The 18,376-nt window shown below is 42.7% G+C and overlaps 1 protein-coding gene across 1 annotated transcript; it reads right to left on the bottom strand.

Annotated features, from left to right (window-relative positions):
- Positions 1-1,522: 1,522 nt before the first annotated feature.
- Positions 1,523-17,588, bottom strand: LOC143721420 (E3 ubiquitin-protein ligase TRIM39-like). Its single transcript, XM_077211776.1, has 6 exons — positions 16,910-17,588; positions 7,218-7,313; positions 6,879-7,109; positions 6,769-6,791; positions 6,563-6,681; positions 1,523-4,716 (listed from the first exon to the last, which is right to left on the bottom strand). The coding sequence occupies exons 1-6, from the start codon at positions 17,441-17,443 to the stop codon at positions 4,157-4,159; spliced, it is 1,563 nt and encodes a 520-aa protein (XP_077067891.1). The 5' UTR covers positions 17,444-17,588; the 3' UTR covers positions 1,523-4,156.
- Positions 17,589-18,376: the final 788 nt, after the last annotated feature.

Below are 18,376 nucleotides of genomic sequence, written 5' to 3'. Positions count from 1 at the left end.
AAATTCTCCACACTGCTGACCGGGAGCAACTCCCAAGTCCTGCTGTTTCATAGAAACTCTGACCCAGTCATCTTGCTATAACAATTTGGCCCTTGAGGTAAACTCCAACGTGCAAAGGAAAAAGACAGGCAGGAAGGATGGATGGTCAAGGCCAGATGAGGATCACAGTCAGATAAGATTCCTTATGCCAGAGCCATTCCCGCTCTTCCCATACAGTATCAGCAAGGTACACAAGAAGGCTCTTTTGAGACAGGCAGGGAAATGTGGTTTGAAACCACGGTTTAAATCAGATATTTGGAAATGTGTTTCAGTCTGAATGGTCAGATTTGATTTAAAAAAAAAAAAAGTTTCCTCTTTGTCCATTCGGGACACTACACATGTAATAATAATAGTGTAATAATGAGCCATGTGCAAATTCATCTATTCATTGACTACTGTACTGCCTGAACATACGTTTTTAACAAACACTGTCTCAACTTATTTGAAACTGAAAAACAAATTAGAAGTGGTTGCAGTGTTAACAAACTTGGTCCTGCATCTGTTTTCCTTTCAGGCAGGTCTAAACATGTTGACTGTGTATACTGCTAGGGACTTAAAGGCAGATGAGATCCTCTGCATTTCCATTCACCCAGGATACGTGAAGACAGACATGGGGGGAGATAAGGTAAATCTAGATTCAGTAATAAAGGTGATTTGCTGTAATGGGGTGAAATTAATTGAACTAATATTCTATTTAAATATTATGTTCCTCTGAATTTAAAACCTAGATGATAGATTGAAGATTTCACCATACAGTTTTTTCATACATGTGACTGTTATCCATTTCTGTTTGGGGTTATTTTGAACACTGTAGAAATAAAGGTTTGAGGTCTCTAAGAAGTACATTCTAAGAGTGTCAAGTTGAAATTTTCATAATGATCTCTCAAAAGGAAATTAAAAATCAGCATGGTGCATCAATGTTTATATTCATCATTAAAATGACTGGAGTTTCAGAAACCAAAAGTGAGGCACAAAAACACAGGTGGTTTCTGTTTGACAGCATTACTCTATTTTAATTGCATGTTATTCTCTGTTTGTCCACCAGGCACATATCGACACCAGAACGAGTGTGGAGGGGATGATGCGTGTCTTTGGCAGCCTTACTGAGGATCAGCATGGTGGATTCATGGACTACACTGGAAAAACTATGCCCTGGTAAAACAGAAGCACAAACCAGTCTTCCATAAGGAAGGTCGACGAAGGGCTAATCCAGATGCCCTGTATTACCCATCATATTAAAGGTGATAAGTACAGTCATTAACTTTTATGACAGACAACATGGCAACTTGATTCTGTATTCAATACAATAAAACTAACTAAACAAACAATGCAATATTGTCATTTTTACGAACTTTTTGTGCATTCATTTCAATAAGAAAAAAAACTCTGACAACACTTCACTTATTTAGTATTGTTAAATGTTTTCTGGTAATATTTCTATGCTACTACATGCACCTCAGCAAAAAATACGGGATGGACCTTCTAGACACTAAATCATTTATTTTACATTTTGATACATATCCATACATATTTGATACATTCAGTTTAATAAACTATTACATACATCTACTCGGATTAGCAAGCTGATATATGACTTGTACTTAAACCTAGCATTGTGAAAAGCACAATAAATACAGAATTTTCTGATTTAATTTTTATTTGTAAATAGTGACATTTATATATGAAGTAAATATAAATATTAGTAAATTATACAAACATATACAAATTGTCCACAAAACTTCAAAATATACACTTCCAAACAAAGGTATGCACACAGTTTATAATGAGCTTCAAAACCTGTTGATCTGAAGTCTTACGCTTGCTTGAAATTTGTTTTCCAGGTGAGGAAATGTTGTATTTTAACCTTCTACTCTGTTTTGCTTTTATTAGAAGATTTGTTTTGGAATTGTGGGTCTATCTGGCCGAGAAACTTGAGAAGAAAAACAAGTGATGTGATTTGGCTAAACATTATCTACGGAGTTAAGATAAAGAACTGTTGCGGGGTGGGGAATTCAAGGCTAGCCGTTGGGTCGACACTGATAATGGGAACTTCAGTTCTAAAAAAAAGATGATAAAATAAGTTATTGTCAGTTTGTGTCATGAACATAAACACCATGGGTTGCCGGCTACTATATAAAGAGTAGGCATACTTATCTTTGCTCAGTCTCTCCAAGGAATGGTTAAGACCTCTGGCCATTGAATAAATGCTAATGAGAGAACCAATTAGTTTTTAATGCTGCAACATACAAGGGTGGAAGCCTAAACTGGGACACCAGCATGAGTCCACAGTGGAAGAAAATCTCAAAGTCATTGTAGTTTGTCTCAGTGAGTAATGTCCTATAGAGGATAATACACTCTTTAAAAATTAGGTTCCAACGGGGGTTTTCTAAGAACCATTTTCAGTTCTCCAAAGAATGTTACAGTTCTTAAAAGAAACATGTGTTTCTTAGTGTGAATAACATTTTACAAATCTAAAGAACCTTTTATCAGCGTTCTGTCACTTCGGCCTGGTTAATTCTTGTTTGGTGGCAGAGCCATGACACTCCTTCGGTCTGTTCATTCTGAGCGTGCGGTTCCGAGTTCACTCTCTTTCGTCTGCGTGGTGAGTTGATTTGTGTTCAGAGCGAGGTGTTTGGATCCCGGCACTTCGGTCTAGTTTGATTCGGGTTCTGTGTCGGGGTTCGGACATTCATAAATTTTTCTGTTGTGAGTATGCGGTTTCGAGTCCGCTTGGACCGTATCGTGATCGGGTTAGCACGTGGTTCGTGTTTCTATCGGCTGAGTTCTTTCTTCTTGTCTTGGGCTGTGTGGACACTCAGTCGGTGAGGGCTCTGATTGGCTGCGTGTTCGTGTCATGTTTTGTTTGAGCACATGGCTTGTGATGGTGTTTGCTGACCATGTGCTTGTGTTTTTGTCATGTTTGTTGTGAGCACATGGCTTGTCATGTATGTTTCCTTGTGCCATGTGCTATCCTGTCTATTGTCTAGCCCCGCCCTTGTTGTTATCAGATTATTGGTTAATTTGCCCCACCCGTCCTTCCTCGATTCCTGCTTTATTTGCTCTTCTACTTATTCTCCTTGTGTTTGCAGTCCACTGCCAGTTTGTAGTCGTATATACCCATAGTGTCATTCCTGCTACCGCTGTTTGTTTTTAAATTACAAATAAAAAGCCTGTTCTCTGCATCAAGTCCTCATCTCATCTCTTCACCCAACCTTGACACCTTTTTTCACCACAAAGAACCTTTTGCGCAATAGAAAGATTTCCATGGATGTTAAAGATTCTACATGGAACCATCAATTCCAATAAAGAATCTTTGTTTTTATGAGTTTAGTTAAGAGTTTATTTTACATCGGAAAATTGGTCTCAGCAGGTATTTACTGGACAGCTCTGACGCAGAAGAAATTTACATCTGTTCTGTTTCTTTATTTATATAGCACTGTGTAAATAAAACTTAAGTTGACCAAAGTGCTTTACAAAGTATACACAAAAGAGAATAAATCAAAATAGTAATAAATTTAAAGCTAATAGTAGTATTAGTAGTATAAGCTAAATGCATGAGTCCACAGTGGAAGAAAATCTCATAGTCATTGTAGTTAGTCTCAGTGAGTAATAAATTTGGTAATGTGAGTAATGTAACATATTTGGTTTGAACTGTTTAAGTTTCAGACACTGTAGCAGACACTGGCCCAAATAAAACGATTTCCGTCTTGGATTTATTGAGATGAAGACAATTTGAAGACATCCAATTTGGAGACAGGCTATCAAAGTGTCTAAGGCCTTTGCACGACTACATATGGTCCAATTCATTTTTCTACAAAATTATAATTTTATATTATTGTGTTTCCCAAAATGGACAATTTTGATGTCCTTGTTTCCAGCATACATGTGAACATGCATCCCAGAATGCACCTCATGAACTTCATTGAGTACATTGAGAATGTCCAGAGTACGCAGAGTTGAATCCAGATAGATGGCGACTTCGAAGTACATCAAATAGAAGATTTTGAGCTATTTTATGATTTTATTTTATTCTAATATCTAGAAAAATAGTAGATTAAATAGTAAATGTGTCTAAACCTTTGACTGGTACAGTAAAAAATAAAAAGCTGTTGAGCGGTCACCAGGAGGCACTGTTCCAAACTGCCACTCTCACAGGGCAGATCTTAAGTGGCCCTGGATTGTTCCCATTTATATTTGCCCCCGGACAAAAAAAAGGGAACATCCTCTCGGTAAAGTGGTCATTAAATGTGTAGATGGGTGTGACATCCACTGGGTCAAAGAAGCTGACCTCTCCAGCATCATAGTCGAGCTTCACGCGAACCCTCTCCAGGTGTCCCTTCAGCATGAGTGGTGTGTGCGGGGTGGTCATGGCCGTGTACTTCCCATCAGAAAGAGCGATGGTCCAGAAACCTCCTTCTGGACAGCCAGAGATTTTGCCTTTCCTGGCTATGGATTCTTTAACCACACCAATAACCCAGTCATTATTTTGGCCCACGTCCACCTCCCAGGAATGGCATCCGGAGGTGAAACCCTTGGAGCCCAGTACAAAAACAAAGTGATCGAAGCGCTCAGGGTTATCAGGCAGCTGTTTCATCACCCCCGTGTTGGACACACTTGTTAGATTCTTGCTAAGAGACAAACAGGGGTAGGCTGTGTTGGGGTCCAACGTCACTGGCGCTAAGTGGTGGAGAAAGTGGGAAGACATTATAACAAATTTATCTAAAAAAAAAAAAAAAAAACATTTCTTTGACAGTGTTTTAAAAATAGTTGAACTTAAATGTCATTCAAGCATGTAACTTTTTCAGTGTGAAATACTTTCTGCAACTAGCCATTTGTAGTTTTTTCGGCATTTGTTTGGACATCCTCACAAGGCGGGGATATCTGGTTGTTTGACCAATGGCAGATGGGTGCAGTGTTCTGGAAACCTTTTTGATAATACATTTTTGCAATTCCATTTGGTGACGCTATGAGTAATTACATTCATTAGTAATTACACACTTCAGCTTTAAAGCTACAACATGTAATTTAATTCGCCGCTAGGGGTCGCTAACCTCTTACAATAACAAAGACGTAGGTTGATGACGCATAAGCAGAATTATTGGAACTTTTCGTCATGCTGATGGATCTAATAATGTTTATGGATGAGTAAATGCATTGATGTTTTTAACATGAATGTGGTATGAAGTAGGGCGCGATTGCTAATGAGAGACAGATATCCGCGCCACACGCGAATCCCACGGATATTAAGGAATGAGGACATTTCATTCTACCGAACTACCGCAAGTGCTGAATTGCTCACACAGGTCAGTTTATTAGACGAAGGAAACTTGTGAGGTAACGCAGTGCTGTTTCACTTGGTCTACACTATCACACTTAACTGCATTTGAGTGTGTTGAAAGTTATAATGTTATTCTTTGTGTTAGTTTGTCTGTATGAGACTAGCAGTAAGCTAGATCACCATTAGAATAACATACTGATCATATTCTAACATTTCATCATGTTGAGCTATATAACATTATTAGACAGGTGAGCAAATTAATAATAAAAAAAAAAATCAAAGTACATGCAAGTATCTCTGTCAAGTTGAAGTTTGTCGTGGACGTGGAGCTCTCGGCATCTCGAAACGCCACGCTGATATTGATCCTCGTTTTAGTTCTCCTTTTGTCCCAAAGTCTGCTTGCGATGGTCCATAATGTTTGAACGAAGCAACAACAGCGTTAGCGTGCCGCTGGACGTAACACAGTTGTCCACGTCTGTCGCCATGGTTACTATGGCAGTACGAGCGGAAACCAGGGATAAGGCGGTTATTACGTCACTGACAAGTGAACAGGGAGTCCGGGACGAGCCATTATTTAAAATTGGAATTTCTCCGAAATTAAAAAATCTTTGGGAACTTTTGGGATATTGTAAGTACACAACTGCAGGAAATATATCACACTGTGCAAGTGATTTTTGGATATTTTATTACAAAAATCTTACATATTGTAGCTTTAAGTATGTAGAAATAAAATGGAATGAAATACTTAGAAATTCTGCTGTAAGTGTAGATATTAATAAATATTATTTAATAGATAATACATTTAATTTCTATGTATTATACATATTTCCAGAAACTTTAGAAGATATTAATAGCCCGTTTTTGGCAATGACACCTATAGAAAGGTTTAATATATATATATATATATATATATATATATATATATATATATTTATTTATTTATTTTATTATATCATTTTATTTACGTTTTATGTACCATATTCCCAGAATGCTCTAATTTAGTTCAAAGTGGAGCCAAAAAACATGAAGCAGATTTACAAGATGGAGAACATTTCTTCTCCCTTCATTTTTTGAACAAACCAACTTTGAACTTTGAATTTCTTTGAACTGCTGTAATTTCCTCTTTCTGTCTTTGCCTTTCAACCTGAGAGACGTTCAATTCCGATTCCGACTCGTGAATTTAAAGGAAACCCATTCTGAAACCCTGAATGTTTACACAAGCTCATATAAAAACCGAGCACTCACTGAATTCCACCAGACTCTGCATTTTTTCCCACACTCCGAACTTCAGGGATGTCATGTGCTCCGCAACATCGATTAGAGATTTAGGGATGGTTTGCGGTTCGTGAAATGTTATCTGAGCTCTGTAATGACATTAAGTCAGATGAGTTATGATGTATTTTATGCAAACAAAACGATCAAATACTTTCAAACGTGCAGTGTATGATTACCTCATTTTGACATTCTTGTAGTTCTGTGGGGAAAATGTAAATCAGTTACTTGTGCTAATATTTGTAGAAAATTGATAAGATTAGTTAACATTCCAAACACAGCAGATTACCTGTAAAAAGAGGCTGTCATCACCAGCAATCTCATTTTCAATGGCCATGACAGCCTGTGAAAAGATGAGTATATCACGAGTGATTAAGTCAGTTTTCTTCTTCATCGTCTGCTTCTTTGTCTCTTCTTCTTCTGCCAGAACAGCAATCCTTGCAGATTCTTCCATCAAAAGAAATTTTTTAAGCTCTGCAAACTCCTCTCGAATTTGTTTCTCTGTCTGTTCCCTTTGGTTCTATGCAAACCCAACATAAAAGAGGTAATGCACTGAGTAATCGAGGGATCTGTTGATGGTTAGTGTATCATATGACGTTTGTAAGTCTGGAACTTTCTCAGTTGATACCTTGATGTGGACTGTTATGTCATCACATTCTTGTTTGGCCTCATAGAGGAGTTTAAGACTTTTCTTAAGTGGGATGACAATCTGCCGAATTTCCTCCTAGAGAAAGAAAAATGTACATCTCACTCAACTTTAAAACAACTCTATGGCCCTGTTTACAGCTGGTATGAAGATGTGTTTTGGTCGATCGGTTCACAAGTAGACTAGGGAAACACATTCTTGTTTACACCTGGTGTTTAAATCTGTATCTTTTGTAAATGTATGTTTTTTTACAGATCTTCTGAATATAAAAACACACGGAGAGCAGCAGCTTTCGTTTCTTCTCTGATAGCTGCAAGACAATGCCGAACGCGATGAGCAGTGTTGGGCAGTAGCGTCGCTACAAGTAGTGACGCTACTAGTTTAACTACATTTCTCAGTAGCGTGGTGGTAGCGTTGCTGTTTTCTGAATCAAATAGCTTTTCAGTAGCGAAGCTCTTTTTTTGATCAAGTATTGCGGTAGCGTCCACACAAGCTAACGTTACATTTTCCCAAGCATTTCTAAAGCTCAAGCTCAAATCGGAAATACAACTGCTAAGTATCACTGATGCTGGATCAGTTAGTGACGGTGACTTCTTCTTCTTGTTGTTTTACGGTGGTTGGCAACCATAGGGCCATATGATTTCATTAAGTTACCGCAATACGGAAAACATGGACTGAATTGCGATATACATGCATAAAAACAAAATTTACTGTATAACGCGGAATTTCACGGAATTTGTCAGATCTTGGATGAAAAGAAGGTAAGTAGCCTAAACTTAAATAAAATCGCGATATAGACTAGTGTCTGTGAATATTAAACCGCTTAAAGACTATTTAAAAAGGAATCGTACTCGGTTACTAACGTAACCTCGGTTCTCTCTAGAGAGGGAACGAGTACCGCGTAATATCTTACGCTATGGGGAAAACCTCTTTTCCACGAGATATTGAAGCCAAAAATTATCCTTTAATTTTGATTAATGTAAAACGCTGTGCGGCAGCGTGCAGACATAGGCAAGACGGCTCGCGCGCCTATTGGCTGCCCTGCGGCAACAGCAGCAAGCCTATCGAGAGAGGCCCTGCGTGACGTGACATCCAATGAGGGTGCTTCGCGCCCATTTCGTCGCGTCCCGCCAGAATAGGCGTGGCCTTGGCCTATAAATACGCTCGACAGGCTGATACAAACTGGTTTTCATCGTTGAAGCGACCAGCGCTGTGGTATGCACGGCAAGATACGCAGTACTCGTTCCCTCTCTAGAGAGAACCGAGGTTACGTTAGTAACCGAGTACGTTCTCTTACGAGAGTATCTCTCGTACTGCGTAATATCTTACGCTATGGGGAACACAATGTAAGACGCCGTGCGTACTGGGATCCGACACCAAAGTCCCAAGGGCAGTAGCCCGGGGCTCATATAGTGCATAATCACCGTAGACTCACAGAGTCGGAGAAGAGAGGCTACCAGCATCATTCCCCATGAAATAGCATCCCATAGGAGCTAGTTATGTCAACAGTATATCCCGCAGACAGGGTGAACGCGTTCAGCCTGAACTGGGCAAAAGTACGGGCTATTCAACACCCATGGAGCTGTTCCATCGATCAGTGAGCGATACTCAATCAAAACTCAGCATTCTGCGCCGGCGCAGCGGGACAGATAGTACTGAATTCTAGACCGACAGCAGCTTGGCCTGTAAGGCGGGAACTTCTAGGTTATAGAACCTTATAAATGTAGACGGCGAGGCCCAGCCCGCCGCCATACAGATATCATGCAAGGAAAATCCCACTAGACCACGCCCACGAAGAGGCCACGCCTCTCGTGGAGTGCGCTCTGACACCCAAAGGACACTGCAGGCCCTTAGAAGTGTAAGCCAGCGCTATGGCATCGACTATCCATCTGGATAGGCTCTGTTTTGATGCGGCCAGTCCCTTGGAGTGTCCGCCAAACAAAACAAAGAGCTGCTCGGTCTGCCTGAAGACAGACGAGCGGGACACATAAGCTCTCAGCGCCCTGACGGGGCAAAGGAGATTAGCATCCGCCTCCTCATTGTTCACCGGGAGGGCGCACAGGGAAATAACCTGGGCCCTGAGCGGTGTGTTGAGGGATTTTGGCATGTACCCGTGCCTTGGTTTGAGTATGACTTTTGAGTCATTAGGCCCAAACTCCATACAGGACGCGCTTACTGAAAGCGCTTGTAAGTCCCCCACGCGCTTCATTGAAGCAATAGCCACAAGAAATACCGTTTTGAAAGACAGGTGCTTCATGTCTGACAAATGGATTGGCTCAAATGGGGCACCTTTCAGGGCTTCCAGAACCGTAGAAAGGTCCCACATAGGGACCTGAGGGAGGTCTGGAAGGATTCAGCCTCCGAGCTCCCCTGAGGAATCGCACAACGAGGTCGTTTTTCCCCAGTGACTGGCCAGACGTCGGTTTTGCAAACGCCGTTATGGCCGCCACGTATACTTTGAGCGTGGACGGGGTTCTACCCTTATCCAGCAGCTCCTGAAGGAAGGAGAGCACTTCCGTAACCCCGCAGTCTACGGGTGAAAAGCCCTGAGCTTGACACCAGGTAAAGAACACTGACCATTTCGAGGAGTAGAGCCGTCTAGTAGACGGGGCCCTAGCCTGCGTGATCGTGTTTAACCCTCCCTCCGGGAGGTTAGCGGGTACCCGTTGATGGCCCACACATGTAGGGACCATAACTCCGGGCGAGGATGCCAAATCGAGCCCTTTGCCTGAGAGAGGAGGTCTCTCCTCACCGGTATCGGCCACGGGGCAGTGCTAGTCAGCTGCATCAGTACTGGGAACCAGGTTTGGTTCGTCCATAGCGGAGCCACGAGCAGCACTGGGCATCCATTTTCCCTGATTCGTTCCAGCACTTGAGGCAGGAGCGAGACGGGGGGAAAAGCATAGAGTGGGCGTCGGGGCCATACGTGGGCCAGTGCATCCCTGCTCTTGGAGAAAAAGTTCGGACAGTGAGCGTTTTCCTGGGACGCGAACAGGTCCACCTTCGCTCTGCCGAATGTCTCCCACAGCAGTTGGATCGCCTGCAGGTGCAGCGACCATTCCCCTGCTGGGACATTGTTTCTGGACAGTCTGTCTGGTCCCAGATTCAGGTGACCAGGCTCATGCGCTGCTTTCAGTGAAAGCAGGTTGTGCTGAGCCCAGTCCAGGAGGCGTTTCGTCAGCCTGTAAAGGCTTCGGGACCTGACGCCGCCCTGGTGATTTTTGTACGCCACCACTGACATGTTGTCCGACCGGACTAAGACATGGCGGCCTTTTATCTGGGGACAAAAGCGCCTTAGCGCGTTGTCTACTGCCAGCATTTCTAGACAGTTTATGTGTAGGAGCTTCTCCCATTCTGACCACTGGCCAAAGAACGGTCTGCCCTCGAGCAGCGCTCCCCATCCCGAGGTGGAAGCGTCCGTGGACACCACCATCACACTCGAGGGAGTCCCCAGACTCACGCCTGACTGGTACCAGTCGGCTTTTTTCCAAGGTTTCAGAGCCGAGACGCATTTCCTGTCGACCCTGAGGCGAAACAGACCAGCGGCCCAAGCCCCGGGCGGAACTCGTGCTTTCAGCCATAACTGCAGTGGGCGCATGCGAAGCAGGCCCAGCTGAATTACTGAGGATGCTGAGGCCATGAGGCCCAGCATTTTCTGAAACCGTTTGAGCGGGACTATAGAGCCGCGGCGGAAGGATTTCACGGCGCGCTGAATGTTCAGTCCTTGCTCCGGCGACAGACGTGCTGTCATAGACAGCAAGTCCATCACTGTTCCCAGAAAAGAGATTTTCTGGCTGGGAGACAGTGAACTCTTCGCCCAATTGACTGTGAGACCCAAATTCTCGAGATGCTCGAGTAATGCGGTCTTGTGTTCTATGAGCTCTGATCGTGATCGAGCTAGAATCAACCAGTCGTCCAAGTAGTTCAAAATTCGCATGCCCTGAAGTCTCAGGGGTGCGAGAGCCGCGTCCATGCACTTCGTGAATATACGGGGTGCTGGGGACAGGCCGAACGGTAGGACTGTGTATTGATATGCCTGGCCCTCGAAGGCGAATCTCAAGAATCGCCTGTGACGTGACGCAATCTGTATTTGGAAATAGGCGTCTTTCAGATCTATTGACATGAACCAGTCTCCCTGGCGCACGTGCGCGAGGAATTTGCTGGTTGTCAGCATTTTGAACTTGCGTTTCAGAAGCGCTTTATTCAATTGTCGCAGATCTAGAATGGGTCTGAGACCCCCGTCTTTTTTCGGTACCAGAAAATATCTTCTGTATACACCCCCTTCGCTCTGAGCCTGAGATAAAGGTTCTATGGCCCCTTTGCTCAGTAGTTTCGCTATTTCGGTTCAAAGTAGATGAGATACTTAGTTGTCCACCGTGGTTTCGACACGCGCCGTGCAATGGCGGGGACGTCGAGCGAACTGTAGCGAATAGCCTCTCTTTATAGTGTTCAACACCCATTCTGATACCCCGGGAAGCATTGCCCATGCATTCGCGTGGATAGCTAGAGGCAGAATGATATCCGGGCTCTGGCCGCGGCACAGCGGCGGCTGCAGAGCTTCGGTGTGCTGAGACATGAACACTGTGTTTAATGTGTGCGAGGCGGGGGGCGCGCCGATCACGGCGGGCAGCCTGTTCGCACTCGCTTTCTCTATGACAAATTGTGGAGAGAGAACGAGCGGGACAAACCCCGTAGGGTTCAGCGTGTCTGTGAGTGAGGCGTGCGTGTTATACAACAGGCTCATTGCTGCAATATTGACATTTTCAGCCGCTCAAACTAAGAGGGGCTGAGAAATGTTTGAGAAATGGAGATTGGTCCGGCCTCGGCGGGACTAAAAATACACTCTTTCCTCATTTTGCCGGTGACGCATGCCCACGGGGGGCGGGGGCGGGGTAGCTTTCTTATAACGTAAAGAAAGCTAGCCGCGGTTTTGATGCTCGCCCGTTTCCCTGACGACTCGCGGGCAGAAGGGGGAGATCCACAGAGCTCGCCCAATCCTCACTGTCCAACGCGGGGATATAGCAGCTGGCCTCCTCTACAGATGCAGCTCTCTCGTCGTCATTAATGACGGCGCGCGGCGGCCGTTGTCCGTCAGTGAGCGACTCGATTGAAGCTGGTGAAGCTGGCGGGCGAACCGGCGAGCTTTCACGGCTGGAGAAGGATCGGGGACCCGTTGAGTACGGCGCTTTGCGGCGCGGCACTACAGCGGGCGGGAGTCTCACTCACCATGGCAATAGCTGGCCTCCTCTACCAATGCAGCTATCTTGTCGTCACTAATGGCGGAAGCGGCGGCGCGCGGCGGCCGCTGTCCGTCAGTGAGCGACTCGATTGAAGCTGGTGAAGCTGGCGGGCGAACCGGCGAGCTTTCACGGGCTAGAGAAGGCTCGAGGACCCGCTGAATACGGCGCTTTGCGGCGCGGCACTACAGCGGGCGGGAGTGCAGACTCGGAGAAAAAATACCAGTCAAGTCCTCAGAGTCACCATGGCAATAGTTCCACAGGAACGAAGCGTCTTCAAAAAGACGCTGCTCTTTTAGATAAAGAGAGAGAGAGAGAGAGAGAGAGTGTGAGTCGCGACGGCGAACACACACTCTAGCAGTGAAAAAGGATATTAACGCCGGAAAGCGTAGCAGGTACGGCGGCTGAAGGCGGCGAGGTGAAGGCCAGCGGCTTCAGGCTCGAAGGCTCGTCCCGCAGAAGGCTTACTATCAGACGGCGCGGCTTCTCACTCCGGATCCAGCGATGCAGTATTGCTTCGCTGAAGAGATGAAAATCAGTTTGTATCAGCCTGTCGAGCGTATTTATAGGCCAAGGCCACGCCTATTCTGGCGGGACGCGACGAAATGGGCGCGAAGCACCCTCATTGGATGTCACGTCACGCAGGGCCTCTCTTGATAGGCTTGCTGCTGTTGTCGCAGGGCAGCCAATAGGCGCGCAAGCCGTCTTGCCTATGTCTGCACGCTGCCGCACAGCGTTTTACATTAATCAAAATTAAAGGATAATTTTTGGCTTCAATATCTCGTGGAAAAGAGGTTTTCCCCATAGCGTAAGATATTACGCAGTACGAGAGATACTCTCGTAAGAGAACATGCATGTTCTGCATGTCTCTGTGAATGAATGGCTCAGACGCGCGGATTCATTTAACACACACTAAGCACCCATGACGCTTGCGATGTTTTCAGTAATGGATCGATGAACTTCATCTACACAGCCGCTCTGAGAGTCACTTTAGCAGCATTTTAGCTTGATTTGAGAAAAACTTTCGTCATATCAAAAAAAACCCCAAAAAAAACAGAGACTCAAAGGTCTATGTGCAGCATATACGCAGATGTTATGCTTAATGAGTTTCCGTTCATAACAGTTTGAAAACGCAGGCAGCTTGCATGGATCACACGGTAAAATGCCAACCTGTCAAAATAAAAGGTTAGTTTTAACCTTTGAAGAAAGTTTTGCTTAAATCATTAGGCCTACTTTTTAAATAATTGGTCATTACAATTTAAACCATTAAAAAAAATCTATTTTATAGAGCCCATATTGCTTTTGCCATATTGCTGTAGCTTAGCTTGCTACATTTCCCAGGGTGGTAGCTTCAGTGTAGTGAAGCTACATTTAATGTAGAGTAACTGCTAGCTTAGCTCACTACATTTTCTAAGCAGCTTGCCCAACACTGGCGATGAGTGTGTGTGTTAGAAATCAGGAATGGTGAGAGAACATTGTGCTTGGAACGTTTTTTGTCTACAAACCAAAATTGAGTCTCCAGCTGGCAAAGTATAAATCCGTCTGGCTAGCGCTATTCCCATAATGTTTACGCATCAGGTCAGTAGACAGAGAGAAGGCGGTGTTTTGAGGCTGTTTGAACGCATTCGACCACATGAGCGTTTGCACTAAAAAAACAATCCGGTCGAATGAGGTTTCAACTACCTCTGGAAGTGGTCGAAAGTGGGCACGTTTTAGACCCCGTTTACACTTGTATTTAGCGTCGTCCACTTGTGATCTGAAAAACCGAAACACATTCTAATACCAGGTGTAAACAGAGCCTAGGACAGCTCGTAATTTTTTTTTTCAATTTCTGATAAATATTCAAGTATGTTCACTATTAATGTCATTACAGGACAAAACTGTATTGACCTACATTTTTTTAATTCTAAGATATTATCAAGTTTTCTATGGTCGTGGAAAATGACTCATATTTAGGCTACTGCATTCCACAATATTTTCAATAAAGCAAGGTAATCTGTATCCTACCATTGACATTTCAAAAATAATCACATTACTTTCAGTTAAGCACATTTTCGCCAAAATTCTCATTACCACAATGTGAAAACTATATTATTATTTAACATATCCTTTAAAGCTTGACACATTAAAAAAATGGCAGAAAATTATATATTTTTGGAAATTAGATGTTTATTAAGCCTTGAATCAAAATCAACAAAAAAAAAATTTGCCAACTTATTTTATTTATGATTTTTTTGTATCACATTTGATACATCAGGCTTTTTGGGAACGTTTTGCTTACAACAGTGTAGATTTTAGATACAAAAAATCTATTATGCCTTTAACATTTTGAAAACATAGAACATTTTAGGCAGTTTTTCTCTATTTTTTTTTACATAGATCTTTTTTCCAGTCCTTTTATTTTACTTTGTGGTAGTCATAAAGTAGATAACATTACTACAATTTGACATTACTGTTTAGACATAAAGCACCATTAATACCTGCAGTATCAAATTTGATACACAATTTCCAACACGATTTAATTGTAATTTAACGATTAAATTATTAAGTAATTATGCATTATTTCAATTCAGAAAGAGTTAAATTAATTATATCAGGCGCAATCCAATATTATTTTTTACCGTAACAACTTGAAATTAGCCTTTATTTTCCTGCCGAAAGCGTCTGGCTTGATCCAATCGCAGCCGCCATTTTTAAAAGCTAAAAAATCACCCCTTTACTGCCTGCAGTACTGTGAAATTCCACAAGATGGCAGAATACACGTATCAAAATAGATACAACAGGTTTTCAAAGAAAGTATTGCTCTCACAGATTCAATATATGTCTTAGAAACTCGTGTATCAAATATGATACGTGCGGTTTTAAAGGGTTGAATTGCATTGATACATCCTGATAGTATTTATTGTGCTTACTTTAATTTGTGCAAAGAAATAATGAGAATTGAGAATAAAGACAAGTAAAATATTTTTTTTCGCTTTACAAATTCGCTTTTTCGACAGAAAATTCAGCTTTTCAAATCCGGGAACTGCAGGAAAAGCAATGGATTGCCGATTCATAATCTCCATCTGCTGTTAGTTTGCTCACCAGCAGGTGGTGCAAGTGCGTGTTGACGAAGAACAGCAATGGGTGAGAGAGTCATTCATTTCATTCACAAAAACGAATTTACAGATGATTTTGTATGATAAAGGTTGTGCTGATAAAGACAAAAGCTCCATTTATGTTTAATTCAATGTCTTCACGGTTTCTTTAGTACATGCAAGCAGCTTTCTCTACCGTGAATGAGATTATGATGTTATTCCCCAATGCAGATGTAGGCTACAGATCAAACTGAGGAAGACTTCTCTCGGCTTTTTAGTTTCCATAACTTCATATATTGGGCTGCTGTGCTGCAGGGGATTCCCTCAATACATCATACTCCAGGATTCCCTTGCCGTCGGGACATATAAAACGCTTAACATAGCTTGATGGACTAATACAGACAGGGATATAAAAGATGAAACTCGCACCTTATTGGGAATGTAAGCGGTAGGCTACTATATAGGCTACTACAGGCAACCAGATGGACTCAAAACATGAACGTCACGCGAAAATTTTGACGCTAAGCGTTTCCCAGTGAAATACTGGCATAAAGTTCAACTTCAGTAGCATTTGAAGAGAATAACTTGGTCATAAAACCAACTGTAAAGTGTTCATGTAGGTGTCAGACATGATGCAGATTCTTGATATTTAATAAAATAAACTGTCAATTAATGTATATAAAACATATAATACATAATGGCTCTCGCTACCTTTTTTTCTTTCTTTATGTCTCTCTCTACTTGTTGCTTTGGTCTTGGTCAACAGCCGCTTGCACCTCCTGCTGGCGAGGGACTAACAGTAGATGGAGATTATGCATCTGTACTCTACTATTCCTGCAGTTCCCGGATGTGAAATGTTGAATTTGAACCTGAATTTGTGGAAGCGAATTTGTATAGTGAAATAAAATGGACCGAAAATTGCCTTTCGAATATTATAAGTTGTATTTTTAAACAGAATTAATGATTTGGAAGTGTAATCTGAAAGGTGAAAATGGATTATTGCATTTTTAATAATGAAAATGTGTGTGAAATGTTATGAATTGAAATATTCGCAGCTTAAATATATGGCACTGTTGAATTTTAGCCCATAAGAATGCAAGCCCTAAAAATACAATGCATTAAAATGCAAGCACGGATAATTAAATGCTTTTTTTTTCCAGTTAGTGCAATTCAACAAAAATTGTTTCAAAAACATTTGCCATCCATTTTCTTCCATAGACAATTACTAAAAATGAAATAAATAAAACATCTGGATCCATTATGTTCATGAGAATATGGATGGTAAATACAAGACATAATGCCACAATGCAAACAAATAAAACTGCTTAAAACTGAGAAATATTCTTAGAAATATTATCACCTTGAGATCTCTTGCTGCCTCTTCCAAAGGACACACACTGTGGCCTTGATGTTTCTTGGACGTTTGACAAACACAGCAGAGAGCCTCTTCATCCTGTTGGCAGAACAATTTGAGTCCCTCCCCGTGAATGGCACAAAGAGCCTCCGATTTGGACGTCCCGTTGGCAGCATTTGAGCCAGCTCTCGCAGACTCTTGTCCTTTCTGCTCCTGTATGATGGCGTCGCACACGTTCTTCAGAGCCAGGCTCACGGTGGGCTCCGTCAGAGAGCTCTTCCTCCTGCACACCGGACATTCCCTCTTGGCCGCTTTCCTGCTCCAGAACTGACGGAGGCAGAGCCGGCAGAAACTGTGGCTGCACTTCAGGACCACGGGATCGGTGAAGATCTCGCAGCAGACCGGACAAGAGAGCTCATCCTCTAAAGGCGACTTCGAGTGAGACGACGAAGCTCTCGGGCGCAGAATTGGGAGGTTTTTAAGAGATGGAAGGGTGTTTGCTCTTCCAGGTTGAGAGGAAGCCCTCGGTCTCAAGGGCATGGCTGTCTGGTGTTGCTGGAGTGAAGTCCAGTCGCTTTTGATGTGGAAACCCTGATGAGCTCGAGCTGCACCTGCAGTGTTTGTTGTCAGTCAGTTTGGCTAGGTCACAAGACTCCCACAAACACCCACACGTCCCAAGAACGAGACCGCCCTTCGCCAATAATTACCTTTTATAGTGCCGTGACTATCCATAACTTAAATTACCATCACAAAATTCTCAGAAGTCAAGTCTTTGACCACACCTCATCCACTTTTTTTTTTTTTTTTTTACGGTAGTCTAATAGTTGGGAAAACAAGCTTTGCCACTGATCCGTGCAATGTTTGGTGTAAGCATTATTGTTTTGGGAACTCAAAGGCAGTGTGAGGGGTTAGAAGAGAGCAAACAGTTTCCGAACGCTGCAGGGACATTCAGGAAAGTTACTTGTGCGGAAAACACAAATTGCTACAGGAGTGCAGAACATTGCAAAAATGTGTTTCTCTCATGGGGGTTAGTTCGCCCAAAAATGAAATTTATGTCATTATTTACTCACCCTCATGTCGTTCCAAACCCATAAGACTTTTTATTCATCTTCAGAACACAAATAAAGATCTTTTTTATTAAATCTGAGAGCTTTCCATAGACACTTTGACGCTTCAAAAAGTTCACGAAGAGATTGTAAAACTAATCCAAATGAATTGAGTGGTTCAGTACAAATTTTCTACAGAGACACGGTCGCTTTCTATGATGAACAGAATGAATTTAGGCTTTTATTCACATTTAAACATTGATCAACTCGCACAGCAGTTGTGGTAAACGGAAGAACCAGTGAGGTTCATTCTCGTGTGTTAAGCAGCGCATTTGAGCTTCTGCAAGAACCAATGAGGTTCATTCTCGTGTTACGCAGAGCGTTTTAGCTTCAGCAAGAGGTTTGTTCTCACGCATCAAGCAGGTTC

This window comes from Siphateles boraxobius, unplaced genomic scaffold, assembly GCF_051911475.1.
Source record: "Siphateles boraxobius isolate OS27281-9 unplaced genomic scaffold, OSU_SipBor_1 66, whole genome shotgun sequence".
Lineage (NCBI taxonomy): Eukaryota > Metazoa > Chordata > Actinopteri > Cypriniformes > Leuciscidae > Siphateles > Siphateles boraxobius.
This window is presented reverse-complemented; position numbering and strand designations above follow the sequence as displayed.

What these genes read in the sequence shown, in the direction of transcription:
- LOC143721420 (XM_077211776.1), bottom strand. Translation starts at nt 17,443, where the DNA reads ATGCCCTTGAGACCGAGGGCTTCCTCTCAACCTGGAAGAGCAAACACC. An exon ending in ACATAACAGTCCACATCAAG is followed by an intron (nt 7,110 to 7,217) that starts GTATCAACTGAG and finishes GGGTTTGCATAG; the next exon opens with AACCAAAGGGAACAGACAGA. An exon ending in ATGACAGCCTCTTTTTACAG is followed by an intron (nt 6,792 to 6,878) that starts GTAATCTGCTGT and finishes TTTTCCCCACAG; the next exon opens with AACTACAAGAATGTCAAAAT.